General features: G+C 35.2%; 1 protein-coding gene across 1 annotated transcript in view; it reads left to right on the top strand.

The window, feature by feature from the left end:
• The window catches only part of LOC139115752 (sorting nexin-17-like), a 31,531-nt gene extending 5,979 nt beyond the window's left edge, over window positions 1-25,552 (top strand). The window contains 13 exon segments of the mRNA XM_070678079.1: window positions 14,652-14,844; window positions 15,621-15,796; window positions 16,655-16,745; window positions 17,646-17,696; window positions 17,699-17,729; window positions 18,163-18,232; window positions 18,599-18,691; window positions 19,483-19,686; window positions 21,096-21,290; window positions 22,044-22,136; window positions 22,608-22,671; window positions 23,882-23,958; window positions 24,408-25,552. Of these exon segments, the coding sequence (XP_070534180.1) occupies window positions 14,652-14,844; window positions 15,621-15,796; window positions 16,655-16,745; window positions 17,646-17,696; window positions 17,699-17,729; window positions 18,163-18,232; window positions 18,599-18,691; window positions 19,483-19,686; window positions 21,096-21,290; window positions 22,044-22,136; window positions 22,608-22,671; window positions 23,882-23,958; window positions 24,408-24,509 (1,440 nt within the window). The 3' untranslated portion in view covers window positions 24,510-25,552.
• Window positions 25,553-25,954: the final 402 nt, after the last annotated feature.

The raw sequence follows: 25,954 nt of genomic DNA, 5'->3' as shown, positions 1-25,954 counted from the left end.
ATTTGCAGGCCGGCCAGTGGTACTATAAGACTGACTCAAAGAAACTTTATTCTATTTCTAAATTGACTCTATGATGTCAGAAATACTAAAAGGCCACTCAGTAGCTGTAACTTAAGACGATTTTTTTTCGCTATTTTTGTTTTAAAGGCAACAGCAAATTGTTGGTCTATACCCAAAAGCATGTTGAAACATCTACTTCATGTATTTAGCTTCCTTGTTAATACAATGTTTGTATGTATAAAGGGCATTGTTATTGATGATATTTGAATTGTTATCCAAACTAGATTATTCACTCATATCAATGCAGTCTACACACACATGTAGGCTGAATTGACAAGCTTACATGTAACCCTTTGAGCGCCAAAGTCAATTTTTGTCACCTTTATAAAATATAACCCAGTCAAATTTTTTCAGATTTTAGCCAAAATTTTGACTTAAATCTGTAACCAATGAAATGTGATGTCCATTTGATCCAAAATTATCAACAAATTATAGAAAAATTCATAAAAATTAATAAAATGTTGCACTTAAATTTTGGTGGGAAAAATTACAGCACTCAAAGGGTTAACACTGGGTATCTCAACATGCTTTGTGAAGTAGGCGGAAACTTTTGTTCACAGTTTACAGTTGTATAAAAATTGTATGATTTTAATCATTGATGTGTATAATATAGCCCAGTCAAGGGACGATGTGCCCGAGGGCGGATGACCATGACCGGATGACCGGATGAAAGTGGTGTCCTACCTCGAGTGTACATAGTCCCATGTTTGGGCTATAATGTTTTTATTACATGCCCATCTTATATAGTGTTCACTTCAAATTTTTGGGTTTACATGCAAAAGACAATCATATGCTTTATTTCCATGTCAGACGACAAAAATAGTACCATTGATTAAATCACAGTTTTTGCAGTTTATCAATCTACGGTATATGCAAAAATTTGTGAAAAAAGTATTTCCTATGTAAAACATATAATTTTGACATTTTTTAAATCCCGAAGTTTTAAAGTTTAAAATGCTAGTACATGTAGTTCCAGTTCACTTTCTTTCAAATGATGACTATGTGGCGGGCATCAACAAGTTACCATTGTACTAGTATGTTATGGAATGCACGATGTTCGATATATGAGACGTGTAACAAGATATGTGAATGTATCTCAACAGATGTGATACACTGAAGTCAGTCAAAATATGCAGAATGAAAACATTAGAATAACTTTTCCAGTATGGAATACATTCTTTCAAATACATAGCAGATCTTTTCCAGTTGTTACTTGTCAGTCACTGTACAGGGAGTTCAGAGTGAATTTACATTTACGAAAAAAATTGCAGTGCCCCCGCCCCCCACAACTTTTAGTACATTTTGTACACATACCAAAAATTCCCCCTTCATAAAGTATGGAAGTTCTACTTTGGACCCCAGGCAGGTGGTTGTGGCCCAACAGCGAGGTTGAAAGCTAGAATCAGTTGTCGTAAAAAGCAGCACCACCCCTTCAAACAAACAGACTAAAGGAGGGAAAAAGATGACTCCCAAAACGACCTTCAGTGAAAAGTTCAAAGATTTAAGAGAGAGTGAAATGTTTATAGGCTAATCCTGCAGACAGATTTATGGTGACGGGTCCGATAATTCTCAACCACAAAATGGAAGCAAACTCCCCCTTTTAGTCAGGATGCAAAGTTCTGTGGGTGACAGTAATGAGGTCAAAGGTCAAATTCTATGTGTGTCAGAAGACAACCACTGTCATGCATTGATTGTAGTCTTTTCCAATATCAAAGGTTGAATCAAAGATTTGCTGCTCGTACTTGAACTCATAGTATATTTAGGCACATGCATGGATATTATACTGTTCGTTAGGCAGAGATTTTGTCAGTACAACAATTCCATCACCAAAACGATAAATTTTAAGAATTGCTACTAGCTGGTACATTAAATACGTCCCTTCAGAGTGAAAAAAGGTGAACTAATTTGCTTGCTGCTTTTCCATTGGAAACTTGTTAGAAACCCATACTGGACTGGTTTGATGTGAGTTGCAGTACATATAAATGTATACATTTACATCTGTTACATGGTTGGATTTGCTCAAACGCTAGCCTCTCAATATAGTTACAGAACATTGTGTAGGAAGTCAAGGGCAAGTTTAAGGGTTGGACTTGGCTATGTGGCAGGGAAGTCTACATTTGCTTCGGTTAAGATTTTGCATTGTCGCCAGTTTGGAGCGTTTTTTCCATTCCATGATTCTCTGCAAAAAAATTCAGCGTTAACGCCTCATGGCTGTTGTCACAACGAGGCCAGTCATTTATAATAATGGCAATTTTACTGTCTTCTTGGAGCCTGCAATATTGATCTGAACTGCAGCCGTAAGCCATGTAACCATGTGATGGATCAGAAAATCTTTAATGTTGTTGTATTTTAGAAGCACGAAATATCACAGAATTTCCATTATATATTCAAACATTTCGCTCTGACTTTAATCATAGGTTACATTTAAAATGAAATTTAAAAATGACAGCACTCAATCCATGAATTAAAATCTACACTTAAATCTTTCTCACCTCAGCTCATAACTGATTTAACCCAAGGCTATTTCTATATTGACAGTCACTTGTCCTGTGTTGGATACTTGAATGACAACAGAAAATAGAACACTACATGAAAATGTACAGTAGATACATTGATACGATATGCGTCCATACCAGAATTAATGGCATAATTCTCTTTGTAAATCTACTTACTTGACAGCGTGTATACAGTGACGATGAAGGTATTTTTGTGTCAGGTACTCTTTCAGTGTGTTTCAAGATGCAGAACAATTTTTTTTCTAAAGGTACACGTACAGTCATTTGAAATAATTTTCATGATTTCCATTTCATATAGCAAATCTTCCTCCAGAGCGTGACAAGCTCAACTGTAATATGTAAATTTTTTGTTGATAAGTGAATTCGTAGACCGCCAAGAATTAATTCAGCTGCCAACAACAACCTTGGACATGATGCATAAACAGGCTGCATTGACAAGTGTAATGGTAGGCATTTGGACCTGATCTTGGAAGTATTGCAAGGAACTGTATTTTAAAAAAAGACAAAAATGACAGAAAATACATCAACATGAACTTGACAAATATAAGACGTCGACTGCAATGGACATGTACACATATGTACATGTATTGTAATACATATTTACATAAGATGAAGAACTCTGCAAGAAGCCGTAATTGCTTTTTATCAGTCATGACGCAAGACAATGCAGACCAGATGGTCATAACAGCGCATCAAAATTGGATGTTGTTTGAACACTAGCTCAGTCATCTTCTATTGGGAATAAGTTATTTTTAGTGTTCATAATGGTAATTGCTTTAATCCAATATGCCTTGAGCAAATTGATTTCACATTTTTACTAGCTATATCTTCAATATGTGATGTTCAATGGAGTGAAATTGCTTTTCAAATCTTGAAGCGAGGACTGTGAAGGTATTAAAGATGTATTCTCAATTTCTGTTTCCGGCATTCTCTAAAATATTCATTTTTGTCAATTTTTTGGATGAAAGCTGTTTTATGGCACACCTGAATTTTTTTCCTTTTTTTCTTAGAGACTGTACAATCATGTAGAACACACCACCATTGAAAGGACAATACAGTAGCTGCAACGTTTGATTATATTTGCATGATTTTGTCCTAGAAAAATGTGTTTTCTCTTCATAGCTGTACATGTGACCCTTTTCCTTCAATTTCATCATATTCACCATCAGGTCAAGTTCATTAAGACTAGTGAAGCACAAAATTGTCCCGTTTGGTGAATTTTATAAAAAAATTGAACATTTGAAGGCCTCTGAAATCACAGATACTGTAAACATGATTTTATGGACTAAAGCTGTTGGAACAGACCAAGCAAATGGGTGAAAATACCTCATGTTTGGCTCAATACCGCTTTTCACTGAGTTGGCTGATGGTGAAGTGATACTGTCTGGCAGAGAAAGGGGTAAACTATGTTGAAATATGAAGTACCAGTATAAGCCATGTGCAAATGCTGTGCGCAATATGCGATTTTTTTTTGTCGTCAAATGAATTCTCTTGAGTTTTCAGCCATAATAATTGAACTACCACACACATACTGGCTGTGTTGTCTAGTTGAACTCTTGGCATTTTAGCTTGATTTTGGCAGAAGAACACAAAACTATTTTTATGTACAGAACAAATAAAACTAATATACTGGAGAATACATCGAAAGGTTACAGGCTAATGCCAATACACTACTATATGCTGTAGTGTAACTTCCTCCATTTTTGAATTATTTTTGAATTATTGTGTAAGAAAAGTGACAGCATCACAGACCATTTACTCCAAAGTTTGTCAAATGTGAGAGCCAATAGAGTTTTGACATATTTCTGTGATCCCTTGCTCTTGTAGCAACAAGTGAATTTTTTTAAAAAATCGGCAGGAACCCTCAGTATAAACATTTGCCAACAGTAGTGTCCTTAACAATAATACTGAGTTATTCCACATTATATCAGAGAGGGAAATAGGCAATTTTTGAGATATGAAACCACCATATTGTGCAATGACGACTCACTCTCAGATCTCCAATCTAACTGCAGGTTTCATTCTATGCATATGCACATACTGTACCCCAGTGTGTCTTCCTTGAAACGGCAGAAAGTGTGAAGTTTTATCAAGGAAGTCAGTACAGTGGTACATCATAAAATGTCACATAAGATTTCACAAGTGAAGTTGCCAGAAAGAGAATCATTTGAAAGTAAAGTCAGACTTTCAGTGGAGGGCTGAATAATCTTGTTTGTATCGAGATAAGACTGGTTTCTACCATCATGAAAGTCTTGGCAGTATCAGATGTTTGTCCTGTATCGACAAATTGAGTGAATAAAAATGATAGATATTCAGAAAAAATGATAAACATAAGTCAGGTTACTATTTTTTACTGGATGTATAATTGAAGGCATTTAATACTTTGAAAGATACTGCTTTTGCGTCATTTGAAAATTTAATCATTAGCCATTATAGGTTCATGATATTTTCCAGACGGATGACCGTGAAAGTACGAATTCAGCACCACACATTATGATCCGTGCCATGTTCCCCCACTGTCTGCATAACTTCAGATTGTTTCACACATGCACGGAAAGTCGAGGTAATTCGTCCAGGCCTTCACAGGTCAAACCCTATCGACCTCTCACAGTTGACGGAAATGCCGTGTCCGTCATTTGGGTGATTTCTAGGTCATTTTTTTCAGCTGGAAAATCGATTAGGAGATCGTGCCCAGTACCAGCATGTATCTGGTGGTATAAGAGAACACTTGTCATGTGCACATGTTAAAATGCATCATGGAATTGTTTATCGTGTGCATTGGAAATTGAAAGGACCATTAAACTTTTGATAATAATTTCATTATTTCTGCTCTGAAAAACCGTTTCATATTCTTCTTCCTTCTAAAAGAAAATGCGTTTGTTGAACCCTTTACCTGCCAGACTAGTATCACTACCCAGTCTGAAAAGTCAGTAAAAAGTGGTATTGAGCCAAAACCATATGTTTTTTCACCCACTTGGCATGGTCTGCTATAGTAAGTCTGTTAAAATCATGTTTTACAGTATCTCTGTTTTCAGGGACCTTCAAATCTTGGAGTCTTTGTTAAAATGCACCATATTTGACATGTTTTGCTTTTCTACATGTAGTTTTAACCAACTTGACCTGATACCATGGTAAAATATGAACTTGGCAGGTAAAGGGTTAAATAAAAGTATGGGTTAAATAAACGTAACAAAAATAATTGAAGAAATTGTCAAAAGTTGGATTTAAAGATGATTGGATTAAAAAATATTGCGCAATAATTCCCCTTACCTTTCAGTTCATTAAATTCAACAGCAAGACTTTGTCATCATTTTGAGATCAGTCAATATGCAAAATTGAAGTCAATGTCTTCAGTCTATCATTCATACATATATTTACACAAATAAGAATGTGAAACTCTCATACTGTACAGTGAAGCTCGGTGAGAACAAGTGACTAAAAGTAGCGTAGATCCACAATTCTGAATTCCATAACCTTTGACCTTTACTCTTTCTTTTAACCCTTTGAGTGCCAAAGTCAATTTTTGTTGCCTTTATACAATATAACGCCAACAATTTCTTTCAGATATAGACAATTTTTTTTCTGATTTTTTCCAAAATTTTGGTCAAAAAGTGTAGCCCATGAAAATTTATGTCTGTTAAGTCCTAAATCATGGAAAAATTACAGAAAAATTCATAAAAGTTGGTAAAATGTTGCCTTGATATTTTTGGGGGAAAAATTACAGTGCTCAAAGGGTTGACAAACGTTTTCAGATTGACGTAAAAATTCTACTTTGCATGTTTTCTTGTCTGGTATCAGCAAAAATCTCTGTTTACCTGTAAAGGACCCATATATATTAACCACTTGCAACAACAGCCATAATGGCTGTCAACTCGGCTGTTTAAAGCTCTCTGAAGCTGTGAACGTACACGCCTGCCAGTTTGAAGTGGGTAAAATTACAGTAATATAATCTGGATCTCAGTGACGCTATGTGTGAGGTGGAGCAGCGGTATTTGCTTAAAACGTCAAAGCGAGTTACAAGTGACACAAAAGTTGACACTGTGCAGAGTAATGAACCGTCACAATTTTGTTGAAGTAGCCGGCGCACACAGGAACTAAAAAGCGATTATCTGTGCACTCTTGATGCCTGTTTGTCTATCAAATAGACGTCATTCCGTTTACTGCAGCGTAATAATACTGAAATTGCTTGCAATCCAACGTGAATCGAAGTTGTCGCCAGTGTTTTGATTGCGTTTTGATAATTTGGTGCAAGCATCTCAGTCAATTATGATCTAATTTTGAAGCATGACATTTAAAGTGAGAACAACCTTGTTGCAGACATGATACGCAATTTATTCTGAGAAAATTATGGAGAGAGCATGCAGAGAAATGAGTGCTTATTCATGAACAGAAACTTTAACATAATTGTTAATATCTGTTTGTCTATATACATGTATGTTTAAATGGTGATAGTTACCTAAATTCATAGGGCAAAATTATCAATAAAGAAATTATTACAATTATTTTTATTTCATTGGCCAGAGTCCAGAGCAATATCATAGTGGATGACTTGTTAATTCTAACTTCTTCTCCTGTGCTGTCTATGGTGAAACATTCCAACTTCAGAATCATAATCTGTAAAAGTAAACATGATGAACTTATAGGTGCCTTAAATAAAATTCTTTGTTCGTCATCCAGGTGCCGATAGGTTTTCAGAGCAAATTAAGAAAACAAACACAATGTTACCACTATTAAAATAAAAAAATTATCTTTCTAAAAGAAACCAGCGAAAAATTGACGCTAAAATTCACTAATGTTAATAATACACTTGTGTTTTTTGTCTGTGTTTGCTTTTTCCCTGGCTGGCCGGTAGGTTTTTCAAAAATCAAAGGATGGCAAACAAAGAATTTTCTGCAAGTGGCCTTAACTGAAACTAAGATATTATTTCTCTTTGATAACTACAGACTTTGCTATCTGCTGAATGACATTTCAAATCAGGACAGTGATGAAAGAGTTAATACAATAAACCATCCAAACTTAATTGCAATATGAATCCTGGGTACAACTGCCATGTAAACTGTACATTTACACTCTACGTTGCGATGTTTCAATGAGAAAGCTATTGTTCTTCATTTACTATTGTATATTTTATTGTGGAATTTATGTATATAAAATTTTATACATATGTGTAAACATATATATATATATATATATATAATATATATATATATATATATATATATATATATATATATATATATATATATATATATAAACCATATATGTATATATGTATATATAATATATATATATATATATATACATACATATATACATACACATATATATATATATATATATATATATATATATATAATATATATAATATATATATATATATATATATATATATATATATATATATATATATATATATATATATATATATATATATATATATATATATACACACACACTGCGTCTTGTGTCTTTCTCCCTGCTCCTGCCTTTACAAGTTGTAAAATGAGAGAAATTGCTAACTGTCCTCAATGAAGCTGCTGGTTCTCATCTCTGTATTTCCATTAAAATCCATCAGCACAGACTAGCAGGTAACTTTAAAGATGAAGTTATCCAATAAATTGATGGTAGCTTAGCAACAGTAAAATTGGGAACGTGATCGCAGCAACACAAGAGTTGAAATGCCCATAGTACTCAGGGTAGAATAACTCAAATAAGCTTTTTCCATAAAGACTGACAATTATTGATATGAGTAAGTCAATCAAAGTGCATCAATTTGCTGTCGCGTGTTTACCAAATGAAAATAAATACTGGACAGTAGACAGCGCCCAAATAATTAGTAAATTAATTTAACAATTACTGATGTTAATAATAGACTGAGTGAGTAATGAGCAGTTTTGCAAACATTAATTAGGATGCTAATTGAACTATGAATCAGGTTTTAATTATCAGTAATGAATAGAGAAATATTTTTTTTCTGTGAAAAGAAGATTGTTTGGTTTAAGTGTAGTTCAGATTATACCAAAACCTATGGAATGGTATTGACCATAATGTTAGTGGTTGATAAAGATTCCTTATCATTTACTGCAATTCTATGTACACCTCATTATTTTTTTCATTGTAACCAATTATTTGTTTTTATAACTGATTAATTATTTTCATAATGCTTGGCGTGCAGGTACATTTGTATCGCTAACATCTGTGTCTTTTTCTCATATTCTATTTTTAGTCTCAATGACTGATTTAGGTTATGTATTTCTCTACATCTGTTTGCGTTCAAAGAGACAGTGATATTACTTTTGATGAGTTTTTCACTATTTTTGTTTTTCATGTAAACCAGAGTTTCTTGTTGTACTCTCCAAAGCATGTCGATAAACTCAGTATTCAGCTTGTCAACTCAGCCTCTTTGTGTGTACATGTATTAAAGACTGTATTGTAATTGTTGGCAAGTGAATTCTAGTCTGGGCTTTGATTCAAATTTATACAATAATAGTGCATTTTACACATATAGACACTGTGTTGACAAGCTAAAATAGTGAATTTTTCAACATGATTAAGGGAGTAGTAAAAGAACATGTGATTGACATACAGAACAAACCAAAAAGAGTGAAAAAATCATTAAAAAGTGACTTTAATATAATCACAATTTGACCACTCAAGGTTTCCACTGTAAGGAAAATGGGTTTTCTTTGAATTTTCATTGTTTTATGATTTCAATCACAGGGAGATAAATTAGAACTACTGTCGAATGTTTTGCTAAGGTTGGGGAATATTGGATTTGGGAACCCTAGTAACATTTCTGCTGTCCCATAATCAGATCTCATTGATATACCAAAGGGAAGTTCCAAACCCCAGTAAATGTGTTGCCGCCATTACCAAAACACTGACAGTGTAGTAAAATGAAAAAAATGCAGATACATGCAAGAGAAAAAATGCTCCACAGTAAAACTGAAAGTGAAAGTTGTCCTACTGTAAAGTTTCACAGTATCTCTAACTTGAAGTCAAACTTTTCTAAGAAACAGAGACATTTGCAAAAAATTAAGTGGTGAAACGTTCATAAACCAGATCTAGTGAAATCTGTATACATGTTTCCTCCAAATAAAAGGTTTAAATCCTTGAACTTCGATAGATAGAAGGAGTCATCAATATTTTACAAACTATACTCGTATTATTCAGAAAGCAGAATACAAAGTGATCAACACTATCAACCAATCACAAGTTATGTTTTTGAATGGTGAACATTTTCATTGAAGAAGGTAAATACCTGTTGTTTATCCAGCTGTTGACTTTAAAATGATATGTAGGCAGTGTGCCACATCTTATCCATGTGTTACAGATGCTCATTGTGTAATGTAAATAGATTTTGACAGGCTTTCCTCTGCTATCATGCCTTTTGCACATACATGTAAACACCGCACGGGTGATCAATATCAAATTCCACTTCAAAAGGACTATCACTGTGTAAGTCGGGTATTTGAAAAGTAATGTCATAATTCAATGTCCTAAATGGCATAGACCTGTCCACCCCTATTTGCCTGTAAACAGGTCCACACTCACCATAGATAACAATGGGTTTAGGCCAAACCATTGTGATGAAAGGGTTAAAGGTTGAGACATGATACCAAAAGGAACTTGAAGGTGATAGTTTGATCTCCAAGTTGATTGTGAATTGAAAATACTTTGAGCAAAAATTCAGTCTCTGGTGTTTTCAAATTCTAGCCCGCTGACAGGAATGAAAATGATAAAAAGGGCAGTTGCTGTAACTTTTGATAATATTTTAATCATTTATATTCAGGAAAACAAATGTACTTCTTAAATATCCTCCCTGTGTGTATGTGTATGTCAAAATACATGAACAAAATATTTCAGCAATAAACCACACCAAGCGACGGTATGCCATACCATGAAATTTTGACCAATTCATGACATATGTGCGAAACAATAGTGAGTGCATGTATGGAGTGAACTGGTCAAAATCGAGTGGATTACCTGTTTAATACCGAGATGGTTTAGTGCTATGATACATCGTCGTAAACCACATGCCTCTTTACAGCAACAGCTGTCAGCGGAGCGGAAATTATTGCTCTGGCTCGCGAGAATGCTATGATATAATAATATTAAATTGAAATTCTCACGTGAAACATAAGAAGAGAATTTTTCCCGAGCTGATAGCTCCCGGCTGTGCCGACTGTGCTATATTGTGAATATAGCACAGTTATTTTCATGTCTCGGCCAATCAGATTGCTGCAATGCAGTAATTTGGTCGATCAATATATTGGTATGATATGATATTCTTTACAGCACTGAAGATTGTGTACAATGCGCTATATTATGAATGAATAATTGCAAATGAATTCTAGCCCAGACTGACATTTAGTCATTGACAATTATATCGGATGATAAACACATGACTGTGTTGACAAATTGGACATGGCACGTTTTGAATTTTAGAGTAGATTTAGTAACTGTGTATCACAAAGAATATCAAAATATGAATGGAAAATACATCGAAAGTTATGGGGAGCTTTTATTAGGCAGGGTACTCTAAACTATAAATACTCAACAATTTTACAATGTGTCATATATTCCTTGAGAGGCTATTATTTGGACGAGGAATGAGCCATGTGTCTTTTGTCAAAAACAGAAAAAAAGAGTATTTTTAAAATCATATTTCCTGTCTCCCCTGAGTTATTTATTGCAGCACGTCATGAACACGAGATAGTCGCGAGAATATTTATCGCAGGATTTTGAAAAGATTTCCTGGGGCAGGAAGTGTGTATGGTCTCTCCCTTGTGGAAAACAGAGATGAAAGAGACTTGAAACGTCGCACTGTGCATCCGAAATCAGATCTCAATGCTTACACGCGTATCATATTCCACAGACAGACTGGGTGCCCTTGGCAGATAGAAAATCAATTGTGAATTGCAACCAGCGTGTTGTGTTAATATGAATCATAGAATTGAGTAAATGGAATTTTTTAGAATATGGCGTGCATTATGTGTATGGATTCTATGCAGGAATATTTTTATTGAAATTTGACTCTGCCAGTGTATGCAATAAAGATAAGATTTTTATGAAAATTTTTTTTTTTTTATATCTGTTCCTTCATAACAATTTTCATGTACATATTTTTTTTTTGTGCCCTCTGTTTGTTGTTTTAAATTCGTGATGCTGAGAAGCGTTTCTGTCACAATTTATTTTGTCATCGGCATTGAGAATACCATATGGAAATATTACATTTTTGAGTTATGAATATTTACTATATAATGCTGCATCAGAAAATGATTTGTTTGATTCTTTACCTAAACGTGTCGGAACGCAGGCATTACTGATAAAGTCTGACCCCCAAAATTGTCTGTTGAAATTACATGCACACTGTATCTACCATGCGCAATCGTGGTTGAAGCTTTCAACCACAGTAATTCAGGAAATTGAAAAACTTGAGGAAATGTATTTTTAAGTCATGGCGCCACAAATGATAAATATATGCAGGAATGATAGCTTTACGTTTTGATAATAATCCCACGAGTTTTCTTCTAGAAAATACCATTTTCTTCAATTTCAATAAAGTATGATGAAGTACTAAGTATTTGCCTTGTAAACACCATGCACTGTGTCCAATATGCAGTGTTATTGGTGATGAATGAATGAATTCTAGTTTGGAGTAAAATTCAGATATCAACAATAACATTAGGCATTTACTCACATACAGGCTGTGTCAACAAATTTAACGCAGGGGTTTCATTAAGTTTTGAAGTAGGGGGCCATGATGGAAAGTAGGCGGCTTGCAGCGGCAAGACCACAAAGCGGTCGGGTCGGAGGAGGGTCCGGGAGGGGGTGTTCCCCCTCCCAGCCGAAGGCCGGAAACCCTGAAAAATGAGCTAAAATTTACTTTTTACAGCTCACAGTCACTTGAATTTCTAGTTTTTTCAGGCGAATTATCAGCAGTGTTCCAGGGCAATTTGTGTTCATATCATAAAAGCCATTTTACCTGGAGATTAGGCCTAAATATGGTAATCCATAATTAAAAATGATAAAATGTGGTAATGTTGACGATATTTTGAACAAAGAAAACTGACGTTTTAGAGCCTCTATGCTTTTAGCAGGTAAACTATAATAATTCATAATTATTAATGATATAAATTTGATATGTAGATGATATTATACAGTGTTACATCTAGACAGGGGGATAGGGGATTCCCCTCTGTTGAAATGTTGGCACCCCCAATTTATTTGTCAAGGGGGACCACTCCCCCAATGAAATGGTGCCAGTCACGCCATAGAGGTAACGTAGAACACATGAACTGGTGAAATGCCCCTCGAAATTTTCTGGTAAAGGGGGAAAATCCCCCTTGTTGATGCCATCCTGGATGAAAAACTCATATTTTAAGCACAGTAAATGAGAAACTTTTCATTAATGTATAATGTTATGCTTAAAATTAACCTTGATGTTTGGTATGGAAATCTGCAGATGAAAATTTTTTATACCACTGGGGAGGTAAACAGGATAATTTATGTAACAATAATGATAAAAACGGACAATCATTACCATATTTCGCAAATAGAATCAAAGACCCTCAAGGTTAGTTGACTATATGGGTATGCAAAGTAAGAATCTTGATATAAGATGTGAAAATTTGTACGTTCAGAAGCTCATATATGGATTTAACCTGACGACCGTTTTTGAAGTGAATTTGAGGTTTGATCGTATTGTAACCAATCTGGGCGACATTCTTATTGGCATCGATAGACCGAAAAGCAGTACATATCATACGTCCAGCTGGTTATATACCTTCACATCTAAGCCTACCGCAGTGCAACGCACGTCGGCTTACTAAAATTCGAACTGTAATCGGGAAGTTTTTTTCGTGAGAAAAAAATCAGGTCATTGCCTTCGAAAACAGTTTAAATCCAGGTAATTATCCTTCTCTTGTTTCTTGGTCCTTCAAAACCGAGGATCGTTGTGAAGCCTGACCTTGCGATCGCTTCCGTCTTCATTTGTTCATCGACCATTTTGAGTTGAGCTAAAAACAACCGACAGGTGTAGTATACCCGTTTTCATTGGCGTATGTAAAGGTCACCACATAGGAATCAGCAATTCAGGTAGCCAATAGAATCGTCCGTTGCAATTCCGATTTTTATTGAGGCAGTATACGCAAGACCGTGCTGCATCTTGTACAAGGCGATCGTAGTAGTCGCTCGTCTTCTAAATTTTGTTTCACATAAAAGCCATTAAAAGTTTGATTACACAGCCTGTGAAACTTGTCCGTATCATTTCAGAAGGTACAAAATATTTTAGCTATGAAAGAGTTCAAATTCAGAAAAAGTAGCCGGCGAAATCGTGAGAGTAACCGGTCAATTTCGCCGGCTGCCGGCTCTTAATGAAACCCCTGTTAACAGCGGGCATTTCAACAAGAAACTTTATTTTACAGACACAGCACAAACGCTGGGAAATACATCAACCTTTATAACTGATAGATTTTGGGGTATGCGTAAAAGGTTACGAAACTAGGATATCATTATACGCTATGCGTATTTTGTGCCACGGAATGAGAATTGAAAGTGAAAGATATCTGATTCTGAATTTGACACCTGACAGCTCTCTTGTAGATACAAAGTGTAAAATGCATGGTAATTGCAGTGTCTTATAACATGTACAAAGACATAGTGACAAGAGAACAACTTTTGATATTGTTATCATATTATATATCGTGAATTTCAACATCACTATTTGCATATATAAGTATATGTTTTTTCACATGTGAATATCGTATACGTCTCATTTCCTCAAACGAGAGGAAATTCAGACAAATTTTCTTGGAATGTAGGACTCATATTATAGTGGTAACTGTAGTGAAAGGTTACAGTGCTTATCATAAAGGTGTTACTGGTACAGTACAGTACTCAATTATCAGTAATTAGTTAATACATTTACAACAATTTGTCTCTATCTTTCTCCATAGCAATTTTGTATTTCTATGCCATAGTTGTGTTTGACTTTCAGCAAATGGTGGTTTCCTATTTTTCATTTTCATGACAATCACTCACACTTACAGTGTAAATTTTTTTCTATGATAGGCATACAACATTCATGTGAATGGAGTCTTTCACTGTGCCGTACGCTACAGTCAGCTGTATGATTTTTACGAAAAACTCAAGAAAGAATACGGCAACGCCGTCACGGCAAACTTTCCTCCGAAAAAGATCCTGTCCCTCACGCCGGTACAAGTGGAAGAGAGACGGGAAAAGCTTGAAAAGTTCATACAAATAAGTGAGTGGTGTCAGGTGTCATTTAAAGCTAGCACATTTACAGTCAAAGGGCGTAGGTCACCAGATAAACAGTGTAGGTCATGTGTTTGTGTGTGTGTGTGCCCTAATTTTACTGTTTACAAACAATTTTTTACCCACAGGCCATTGAATTTGTATTCACAGTCAGTGTGACAGTATCACGATATTCTGTTTCTACTGTATCTAAACACTTATCTTGGATATATCTCCCAATATCAAATTGATGAAATGAAAATTTGTCTTTGTCGACACCACAGTAAACTAATGATAGTGCAAGACTTGCATCTTGTACATTATCAACTGATGACCCAATCCCTTGATGTGTTTATTGGATGTACAATCAGGATATGCTATGGGTTGTGAGTGAGAGAGTCATATTGTCCTCTCACCCTTTCAAAAATATAACACAGTGGCCAAGGTATCTTTGAGAAATATTACATATGTCATCAAGATCTGTTAAACTTCTTCAGAGCAACCAGTATTGCAACGATCTCTGACAAGTGTCTTTTTGTTTCTCTAATTTTACTTGTTGTAAATAACAACATTCATGCAACTTGTAGTTTCCCTTGAAAATTTGTCCTTGCTAGGGGTCGCGGTCAGAAAATTATGACATCTTTGCTCCATTATTGAACCACTATTTTTAAGGGTGGGGATTTAGCGGAGCAGTTTTTGACTGGGATTTCTTCGCCAGGTGACTGCAATATGTTGTGAGTTTGAATCTGATCGAGAATTTACCAAATTTTGTATCTCCCATTTCAGTAAGTCAAGATGCCACGATAGCTAGTGGTCCCCTTTTCAACGGGTTCTTTCTCAGCGCCCAACAAGAGACACAGAAGCAAGAAGCAGAAGATGTTGAACTTGACGTTTATCTTTTAAACGGTCACAAGATCACGGTGCAAATTATGTCAACGGATCAAACGGATGATGTCCTTGAAGTGAGTACTGGCACCTGAAACCATATCAGAGCTTTCCTTCCAAAATTGGAAAATTTTTGCTTCCCTCTGTGTGACTCTTAGGACTGTACATAGAAAATTTTTCTGAATTTTCTCATTCCAAATCGACTTCCAATACCACTGCAATTTCACAGTAAGATTGTTGGGGGATATCATCATTATCTTTCAAAATCATTTTGCTCATTTGTGTTTCATGTCGAAATTTTGTTATAGTATTTTACAAAATCATTACGACAGTAGTGTGGAGTGAACTGTATGTAGCCTTCACACCAACAATTCATGCCGAAAGTTTTATGAAAAATCTACCATGAAAAATCTACCACGGTTTTTCTACAATGGTATATTTGTGTTTTGATCTGTAGATCATACCGGTACCTTACCAGACTAAAGCTCAAAAATGTGTCGTGTAATTTTCAACAAAGTTGCTTTGCTACCTTGATATATCGATTCTACACAACTTTCTTTCCAGACTAAACTTACCCACAAGGCCAGTGAAGTGTTTAAAATAGTGCATAACTATACATTAAGGTACAATTTACCCCAAGGACAGTTTTTCTGAACACTCAACATTTCACAATATTTGTATCGTCTGCTTATTTGTGTAGACTCATGTTAAGGCTGCAGATTAAGTTTTACTGAACTGTTATTGTGAAAATCGAAGGAAATTAATTTTTCCCAATAATGTGAACTCTTAGGGTATAGCAGCCATTCGTGAGTATGAAAGAGAATTGTATAAAGTTTCCTGAGGCAGTTTTAGCAAAAGTTCAACATAATGTCTACTCCAGCCAAGATCTCGTTATCAAGTTCGGTATGTCTAAAATTTATCTATTCCGTCTACAGGCTGTTGCATCCAATATTGATCTTGCCGATGACTATGTCTACTACTTTGCCTTATTTCTGATCAAAAAAGATCCAGACGGCACCTTTTCAAGTAAGTAAACCCTCTGGCTGGGAGGCCTTCAACAATATTTTCATCATTGTGTATGAAAAGAGGCTCGGTGTATACATTTCTTCAGAGTCCTTGAATATTGGAGTATTCAGGGAATGTCTTGGAGAAAATTAAATTGACTCCTTGAAATTCCCGGAGAAAATAGATTGGTTACTAGTGATTGATGAAGATCACTTAACATACCATTGTAAAACATCATTTGTTTTCACAAATTTTTTGACATTGGAAGCATGTTGAGTGTGTTCTCCTGAAAGACGGAATGTTAGACCTCAAAGACCGTACATGTACCTTTGAAAATTTGCTGAAGTGTTGTTCAAACTCACAGACTTAAGTTTTTAGCATCTTTAGCCTACGAACCTGGACTCATGACTTTGTATCGTTTTCTCATTTAATTATACCGGTAGTGATCTCAACAGAGTCCAGCCTGTCTATTGTCATTGTTGTCACCGTGACACAAAAATGCAGTTTCATTTGAAAATAAACAGGCATATTACAATTCTCATATGGTAAATTGAAGAAGATGTAGATAAATTGCGACATTAAAATTCAAATAGTTTACTTAAATGTAAATGTACAACAAGAACTCCCATTGATGACGATATTTAAATGGTCTTGAGAACTCCTCTCATTGTATAAAATAATTAACCCTGTTGCATTGTGCCAAAAAGCTAGGAAGTAAATTCGACAAACTTTTTTGCCAGTTTTGAAAAGAATTCGACATAAATATTTTCAAATTGCCCCCCTCCCAAAAAAATCTGATATGTATCTCATGCTTGTTGTACAATGGCTGTTCTATTGAGTGTTTCTTGCAATACTGATTATAGCTGACCTTTGACCTTTACTTCAGTTTTCGTAATATTCTGTTTTTTTTCACTCCGCCAGTTGTCCGTAAAATGCAAGATTTTGAATCACCTTACATATCGTTGAAAACAGCAGGAGCAAGCATAAAATAGTTCTAAGAAAAAGGTAAGTCTTGTGAAAAAACAAATCGTGTCAAACCAATTTCACAGCTGGAATTTTATAAAAAATAATTTCATATGATAATAATGCAAAATCAGCAATACATGTGAAAATATTTTGGCTGTTTTTGAGTAAATCATGTTGAGCTATTTGTTTATTTGATTCAGTCAGCCTCGCAACCCGCATTCTTTGACAAATTTCTGTCCATTCTTGAGATAATATACCATACATGCAAACTTGGCTAATTTGAAGCGGCCATCTTGGTCATGTGACTTAATTTGATCCAGTATGCTAAAATAATTTTCCTAGAAGCTAAGATTTCTCATTCAAAACAAGCTTTTGACTTCAGATTAGTAAACAGTTGTATCTTCTACGAGAATATCATATGGTAATATTTTCAGCAGTGTTGTAATAAATTAAATTTTATTCACTTTGTTAGTTTTTGGGATCCATCCTTTGACGATGACCTTTTAGATGACAGAGTTGCGATGAATTTACTTTATGTCCAGGTAAGTGAAGTAAACAATGTGTTATTGGTTCGAGTTTTAACCGTAGCAATTTGACTGGACAAGGGAAACATCCAAAAATGTGATAATATCCATAGGAATATGAAATCTTTGAAGGTGTATATAAGGTCATGGCCACAGTATGAAACAGCAGGTCAATAAACATACTACTGTATGGAATAATCATAGAGATGACCTTTGACCTGTGACTTGGCTGTGACAGAGTCTGTGCGGTTCTTATTTGTTTTCTAATACACAATGTATACCGATTCCTGTGTATCTCTGTCTGCACTTCATTCATATTGACACAAGTATAACAGCGCAGTCAGTTTTCTAATATGATGAATAACTTTGTTTTATCAATTTCAGGCGGTCAGTGACATAGAACGGGGCTGGACCCTAGCAACCAAAGAGCAGTTAGAGAGACTTGAAGCACTGCAAGGCAAAGGCTCCAAGAAAGATGTAAGCATCCGAATAATTTGATCATTGAATCTTGTTTGTTTTAAACAAGCCCTAAATATTTGAGTGACACCTTTACAAAACATTAACAATAGAAGAAATACATGTAGCTTTATGTGTCACACATATTAAACCAAACTGACATCTGGTATGCAATGCACTTCAATTCGCTAAAAGGTCCCGAGACACGCCACATTAGCTGTAAGACATTGTATTTCATCATTTGTGATGTCATCCAGGAACTTATCAGTGTGGCAAGAGCAGACAATTTTAATCGACTCATGGTGGCGCTATACATCACTCAAGAATCAGGGATAGCACCATCAGCCTGTCAACGTGATTCTTTCTTTCAGTCCCATTGCCATGTCACTGACCTCTCCTGTGCCAGTTGTACAGTCCGTGTAAAGTGCATCAGGTCAAGACTGGTACTAGTGATTGGAAAAAAGGTCTCCAGACCTTAGCCTTTGAAGTGATGTTGCCACAATAAATCTGTATCGCAGATCATAGTCTTTTCCATGTCTGCTTCTGATTTCACACCGTAGATTTGCAACAAGGCAAGGTATTGCTGGGATAGCAAAGCATATATTACTGCAGCTGGGGTTAATCAATATACCATGGTGATTTACATCAATACGTAGAGATACAGAAGCTGACGTCCACCATGCTCTCCCCAGTATTGGGTTACAATTCTATTGATTCACAGTGAATGGCCAGACCTTCTAATTAGGAAATGAGATGGAAACTTGGAAACATAGAAATTAATCATCCCTAAATTTTTATTCCATATTTTCCAGTATTTACGGTTATCAAGGACCCTCAAGTATTACGGCTTCATCCAGTTTAAACCATGTGCCACAGACTACCCTGTCAAAAATACCAAAGTCATCGTTGGTGCTGGCAACAGGGAGCTAAACTTCAGGGTGCGTGGAGATGATGGCCAACTCAAAGAAGGGAACTTTAAAGTTACAAGAATGAGATGCTGGAGAATAACAACCTCCGTAAGTAGTATTGAAGTCATTATGGATCTATATTTGACCTGTTCAATCTGCTCGATTTCATATTGAAGTAATTGTGTACCTATATGTGACCCAGTGTTGAAGTCATTGTAGATCTATATTTGACCTGGTCAATCTGCTTGATATCATATTGAACTCATTATATACCTATCTGTGACCTAGTGTTGAAGTCATTATGGATCTATATTTGACCTGGTCAATCTGCTTGATATCTTATTGAAGTCACTGTATACCTGTATGTGACCTAGTGTTGAATTCATTGTAGATCTATAGTTGACCTGGTCAATATACTTGACATGTTGAGGTCATTATATACCAATGTGTGACCCAGTGTTGAAGTTATCATAGATCTATATTTGATCTGGTCAATATGCTTGATATCAAATTTAGGCCATTATATATCTATAATAATAGTATTTAATTGCTTGCTTGTAAATAAAGGTTTACATCACATTAGTAGCAATGAAAGTTTCAAATATAAACAAGGCTAGATTTTCTCATATAACAATACAAAATAACAAATAATAAATAGAACTAAATATATCTCAGTTTATATGATGTAAAAATATAATCTTGGAGTTGTTCTTAAATAAGACAGCTCTTGTTTTGTCAGAAGTAATGTAAGTTGGTTTTGGTGTTTGTTATTTTGAAGATTCATTTTATCTTCTACATGTGACCAAGTCAACCTCCATACAGCATTAAAGTGGTCGTAAACCTACATATAACCAAAGCAATCTTTTCCATCCAGAATTAGTCATTGGATACTTATGTATGACCAGATGAAGCCACTTCACATATTATTTAGGTCATCAAAGACCCCAATATGACCAGATCATCTTCCTCACTTCACATTGAAGTCAGTATAGACATATTTTATACAGTCACTGCCTAGTATGTTTTTAGGGCAGCTTGCATAATGTAAACAAAACAAGGTCAGTTTACTTTTAGCGGTATTTGGGTCCTTGTAGGATAAAAGCTTGCCAAGTTTGATAGTAAATGTTAAAGTTTATGTTGTATGTACTAAATGTACTGAGTGTTAATTCACAGAAAGACATCCTCCACTTAAAGGCGACTGTTCCCTCACTAAAACAATAAATGCTATGAGAGAAAAAGCAGCGTGCATCACATACTGTGATATTTTTGCTGGTTACAATTAAAACTCTTGTATTTCAGCGTGGACAATAGAAAGGCAGACCACTGTCTATAATTTCAGTAAAGAAATCTGTTTACTATGATTTCTGAAATGCCAAAGAGTTTTGACCAACGTGGCAATATCAATTGATCAGAATTAGTTCACATTGAAATTGTCAAAATTGAAGCTGTCGAAGTTTCAAAATAAAAATTTGGCAAGTTTGATCTACAAATTTTTTCGAAACAATCTTAATCCTCAGATTAATGAAGAGAATGGAGAGGGCGGATCTGGTGACAGGACCACCGAACTTGAACTTTCCTTTGAATATCTGGTAGCCAAGGACAAACTGCAATGGATTGCCATCCAGAGTGACCAAGCAATCTTGATCAGCATCTGTCTTCAAGGAATGGTTGATGAACTCATCATGAAGAAACAGGGAGGCAGAATGAAAAGGGTGAGGGCGCTATTTAGTCTTCCATCATTGACTCAACAGCGATACCAAGTCATCAAACCAGATTTTCTTTTTGGATTTTCCTGAAATCATTTGATCACGTACATGTATGCTTGATTTGGTTTTACCAACAGTATACTTTCTATGGGGATGTTAGGTTTTAAAAATGAAATGATGTAAAACGCGGAACAGAGACAGGTTTGTGTGTAATTATGTTTCCAGTACTTATCAGGTCAGCTGCTTGTGTGGATTCATTTTAACGTCTGTGAAGTAAATGAAGTTTTCTCTGTTTTTGTGAAAATTGGAAATTGAATTTTTCTCCATAGAGTTAATACAGGATTACTTAGTGGCTTTGTTGAATTTCAAGTATCAGTAAATTTTAGAGTAAAATGGCTGTCTGTTCCAAAATTTTGGCTAGTTGAGTAAAAAAGTTTGCAAATTTCTCTGGCTGAGCTAGTAGAGCCCTAATAGTCAAATGTATATTTTTATTGACACTTTAATCAAATCAGCTTTTCTGGAAGACTAGTGTTTGAATTTTTCTCAAAATGGCAGATTTTTCCAACCATGGTGCAAAGTCTAACTGTTGATCACACATGGTGTACAGTTATTTCATTTGACCTGTAGATGGCGCTTTCTACTTGAAATTCTTGACAAAAACACCTTTCTTCTTTAAACTCTTTAATTCATGAATGAGCAAGTCAAACTGTATGTACTTATGTATCTATTTACTTATTAACCTTTTGATTGAATTTACAGCCACAAGACAGGATTCGCACAACGAGACGGGATTTCAAGCGGCGAGATGGACATGTCAAATCACCATCAAATAACTCAATTTCAACTCTAGAGGTTTGTACACAAATATTTTAATTGTTTCCATATTTTCTGGGAATTAATATCAAGGAAACATGTCTCTTTAGCTAGCGTCCTTTAATTTTAAGCCAAATTTGTTAATTCTTATTTAAGATGCCACTAATTTAAACTCTTCCCTATATTTAATATGGTTAAGATTACTTTGCAAAATTAAAAAACTTGCAGATTGTGATGGAAATCTGTAAACTCTAAAATAGCATGATGCAGCTTATTCAAAATGTTTTATAGTGTATGCAGATTTTCAGTCTTTCATTACAACAACAAAATTTGAGTAGGGTTCTGAGAAATTTTGAAATCATAGTAATATGCTATTTTTACAATTTCAAGCACAAGGAAAAATTGGTTAATTTTTTCAGCATTTATATCTTTGCCTTTTTGTGTCTTGAATTTCTGTTATTTTGTCTAATTTTCATGTTTTTTGTTTGTGTTTTTTTTAATCTGATGTAGTCACCGTCAGATGAGAGTGCCAGTGCTGCACAGAAAGCCAAGGAATCTGTGAAGAAGATATCAGTAAGTGAAAATCTCGTTTTAATTTTTCATCAAAGTATTGTAAATTTCAAGCTCATGAAATGTAAAAATGTGTAAATCAGAGAAGTTGATGATTGCCCAAGAAAATCAATTTACCTCGATCGTAAATTTTTTTCTGATTTCACTGAAACTGAAAGAAATATTATACTCTGTATTGGCCCCCTCTAAGGCTCTTGGCAGCTGAAATGTTTGTTAGCATTGTCAAAAATTTTTTATTTGTTTTTCAAGATAATTGTTTTGTCCTGTAACTCAGATTTAGCTTAGTTGTAATGCATCGTCAGAAATCCTCGTTGTTCTTTGCTTTACTAAGGCAGGTCCATACACTTTATAACTGGGGGTTTAAGGCTTGAACTTGAACTTTCTTCCAATTTTTCCCGTAACTTTTTTCATGATAATTTTAATTTTAGTACCCTTTCCTCACTAATTATATCTGCAATGAATGTGCTGTCTCGAACGCTGCACAATTTATTCACAAAAAAATTTAACAAGAAGCTATGAATAAAACCTTAAAGAATTGTTGCTATTGGTTCTTAATGTCATGTGACTCACTAATTATGTATGTCTCTCACCTCTTACGACCATTGGTTTTCTAATGTCATGTGACTAATTGATCTATCATGTTAACTGTCATTGTCATGTGACTATTACCTTCACGACAATAGAGTCCAGATCCTAACTTGTTCACTTTATCTTGTCTCTATGTCCCAACATGTCAAAGGAGCATTCTATATCAAAGGTCCTTTAGCTGTAACTTTCCATGTGTTCTCTATCAATTTTTGTCTGTTTGTAAATGACGTTGCTTGTTCCTCTCCCAAAATCATGACCGTTTACCCAGTGTTCAACTTTGGATTCCCACAATTCAGCATGCTATGCCCCGGATAATCCCTCCATTGGACATCTCCCAATGATACAACTTTCTTGTCATGTACTCTTGTTGTTGTTCGATGGAAAGCCAGGCAAAATTGTTAGATGTATCACCAATATGAACCTGTCATAAAATTTGAGCTGTACAAATAGCTGACACAAGTTCAATGTTAAAAATGTTGAAGAGAAGAGTTGCGGTATGACTTCCACTTGTGACCATGATGACAACATTGTATCAACCCCTCCCCCTCTCCCCCACCCCTCCTCTCCCCCCAAACTGTAATTGATGTTCAGAACTTCATGTGGATTTTTTCCTCCCACCTCTCCAGACAAACTTCAGTCTGTGAAGCCATTCGGAACATCAGGCCATCAGACATCCTCACACAACCAAGTGCATATCCATTCTGTAAATATCCAATGTTTAGAATTCATTATCACTCTTTCAACCCTTCAAATACGTTCCTAATATAGAACATATTTTCAAGCTAATTTGAGACCCTGAGAGCTGTTTCAGTGTCTCTTTTCGTTAAAATTGTAAAGTGTTTATAAAATTTTTTAATCATCCTTGTATTGTGAAGTTTTGTGGTGTACTGTGTTTCACTGTATTTCACATTTCATCACTTCATTCATCCGATGAAAATTGCACATCACGGAAAGATCTCTAAATGTGCCTGTTTTTTGAGTGATCAATGCATGTAACAACTTATCGCTTCTAACTGCATGCTAACAAGCCAGCATGTCATGCCTGCGTTCTATTGACCAAGCATGCCAACTAATATCAGAACATGTTTTCTCATGTCTTTTTTTTACATTCGCAAATACCCACTTTCCAAAATAAATTCCTTTGCTTTTCAGGATAAATTTCAGTCTGTCAGTTTCAAACCAGTCCGTTCGAAGACTCCCTCAGCAGTGGTGGAAAACGACGTCTTTGAAGATATCGGCGACGATGACCTGTGATTCGTGCATCTTCACACTCAGTGAGGTGTGATTGGGTGATTCAGGTCAGGTGACGAGCTTGGATCGAGATTGGCTCCTCGAGCTAAAGTCACATGATTGATAACAGCCAATCGGCTGTAGCTGATCTCAGAAATGACTCGGAAGGGACGGTTTTGTAATTTACAGGAGCGGAGTATTTTATTCACTATTTTTCCAGCTTTTTATGAAGAAAAGAAACCTTTAAAACAAAGAAATGAAATATTTGATGAAATTAAACCTGCAGATTTTTGAAGAGAATTTGTTCATTTTAAGAGAGCTTGACACTTTTCAGGAAAGGTCATCATTAACTTCTCACATAATAACCTTTGTTACAAGGATACGTAAATTGCTAGTAAGGTGGAAATAAAGGAATATGTGAGGTTCTTGTAACAAAAATCAAGAAGTGTAGATTGGTAACAAACGTATTTTGCTTCCTTTGACCCAGAGACAACAGCAGATTTTGATATTGGCATGTGTAATTTCTGATAAGTGCGTAAAAACCTTTTGCATACATGATATACACAAGATGTGTGCATATTTCCTGGTCAGCCTAAAAGGAAAAATGACTAGCCTTTTCTCCGGTCGTTGTAATTTCTTTATCGTGCCTGACCACTGGTCCTTTGAAAGGAGCTGGTGTGGCTGTGAAATCTGAAGAACTTGACTGGACACTGGGGCATATAAAGTCAATCCAAGAAAAAAAAAGAGGCCATGCTGAGAAACAGACCGGAGATTTTCAATGTGAAAAAAATTTTTTTACCTTTTAAATAATTACAGTTGTTTATCAGTCAGTTTAGAAAATCAAAATGTATTATAGTGGTACAACAGATACTTGCCACAGGAAGATCTTGTTCAATGTGAAAAAAGGCAGTCAAGTTGTTTTCAATGAAGGAGAGAGCCAAGATTCAACAAATGCTATAATACAGGCATAATTCTAATGCAAGTCAAAAATCAGCTGATCCAGTGTCAGAGGTCAAAGGTAGGGGTCAAGGGTCACTAACAGGAACAATGAAACTTGTTGAAAAGTTGCATGACTAACATTAGTGGTATTTTTCCCTTTTTACTGAAAAAGGTGCCATTGTGGATACTTGTATGGGATAAATGTGAATATATCGTTTTCAAAAGTATTTAAAAAACGTAGTAGATGATTGAACTTCAATGCAAAGTATCATATATCAAATTCATATCCCTCTATTTAAAGCAATAATTGTGCCTTAAAAGACCCTATTTTTTCCCATGTTTTAAAATTGTGATATAATTTTTTGCATGCTTTCAGATGTTAGGATGTTTTTACTCAGCAGATATTCACACTAGAGCAGCTGCACTTAAATTCTTTCAGAGTTGTACCGAAATGCTCCCATGCGTTTTGAGATTAAACAAAAGAAATCCCAGTTGTTGCTGCTAGAGGGCACTCTAAATCTCATCTCATC

The sequence above is a fragment of the Ptychodera flava genome, chromosome 17 (assembly GCF_041260155.1).
Source record: "Ptychodera flava strain L36383 chromosome 17, AS_Pfla_20210202, whole genome shotgun sequence".
Classification (NCBI taxonomy): domain Eukaryota; kingdom Metazoa; phylum Hemichordata; class Enteropneusta; family Ptychoderidae; genus Ptychodera; species Ptychodera flava.
This window is presented reverse-complemented; position numbering and strand designations above follow the sequence as displayed.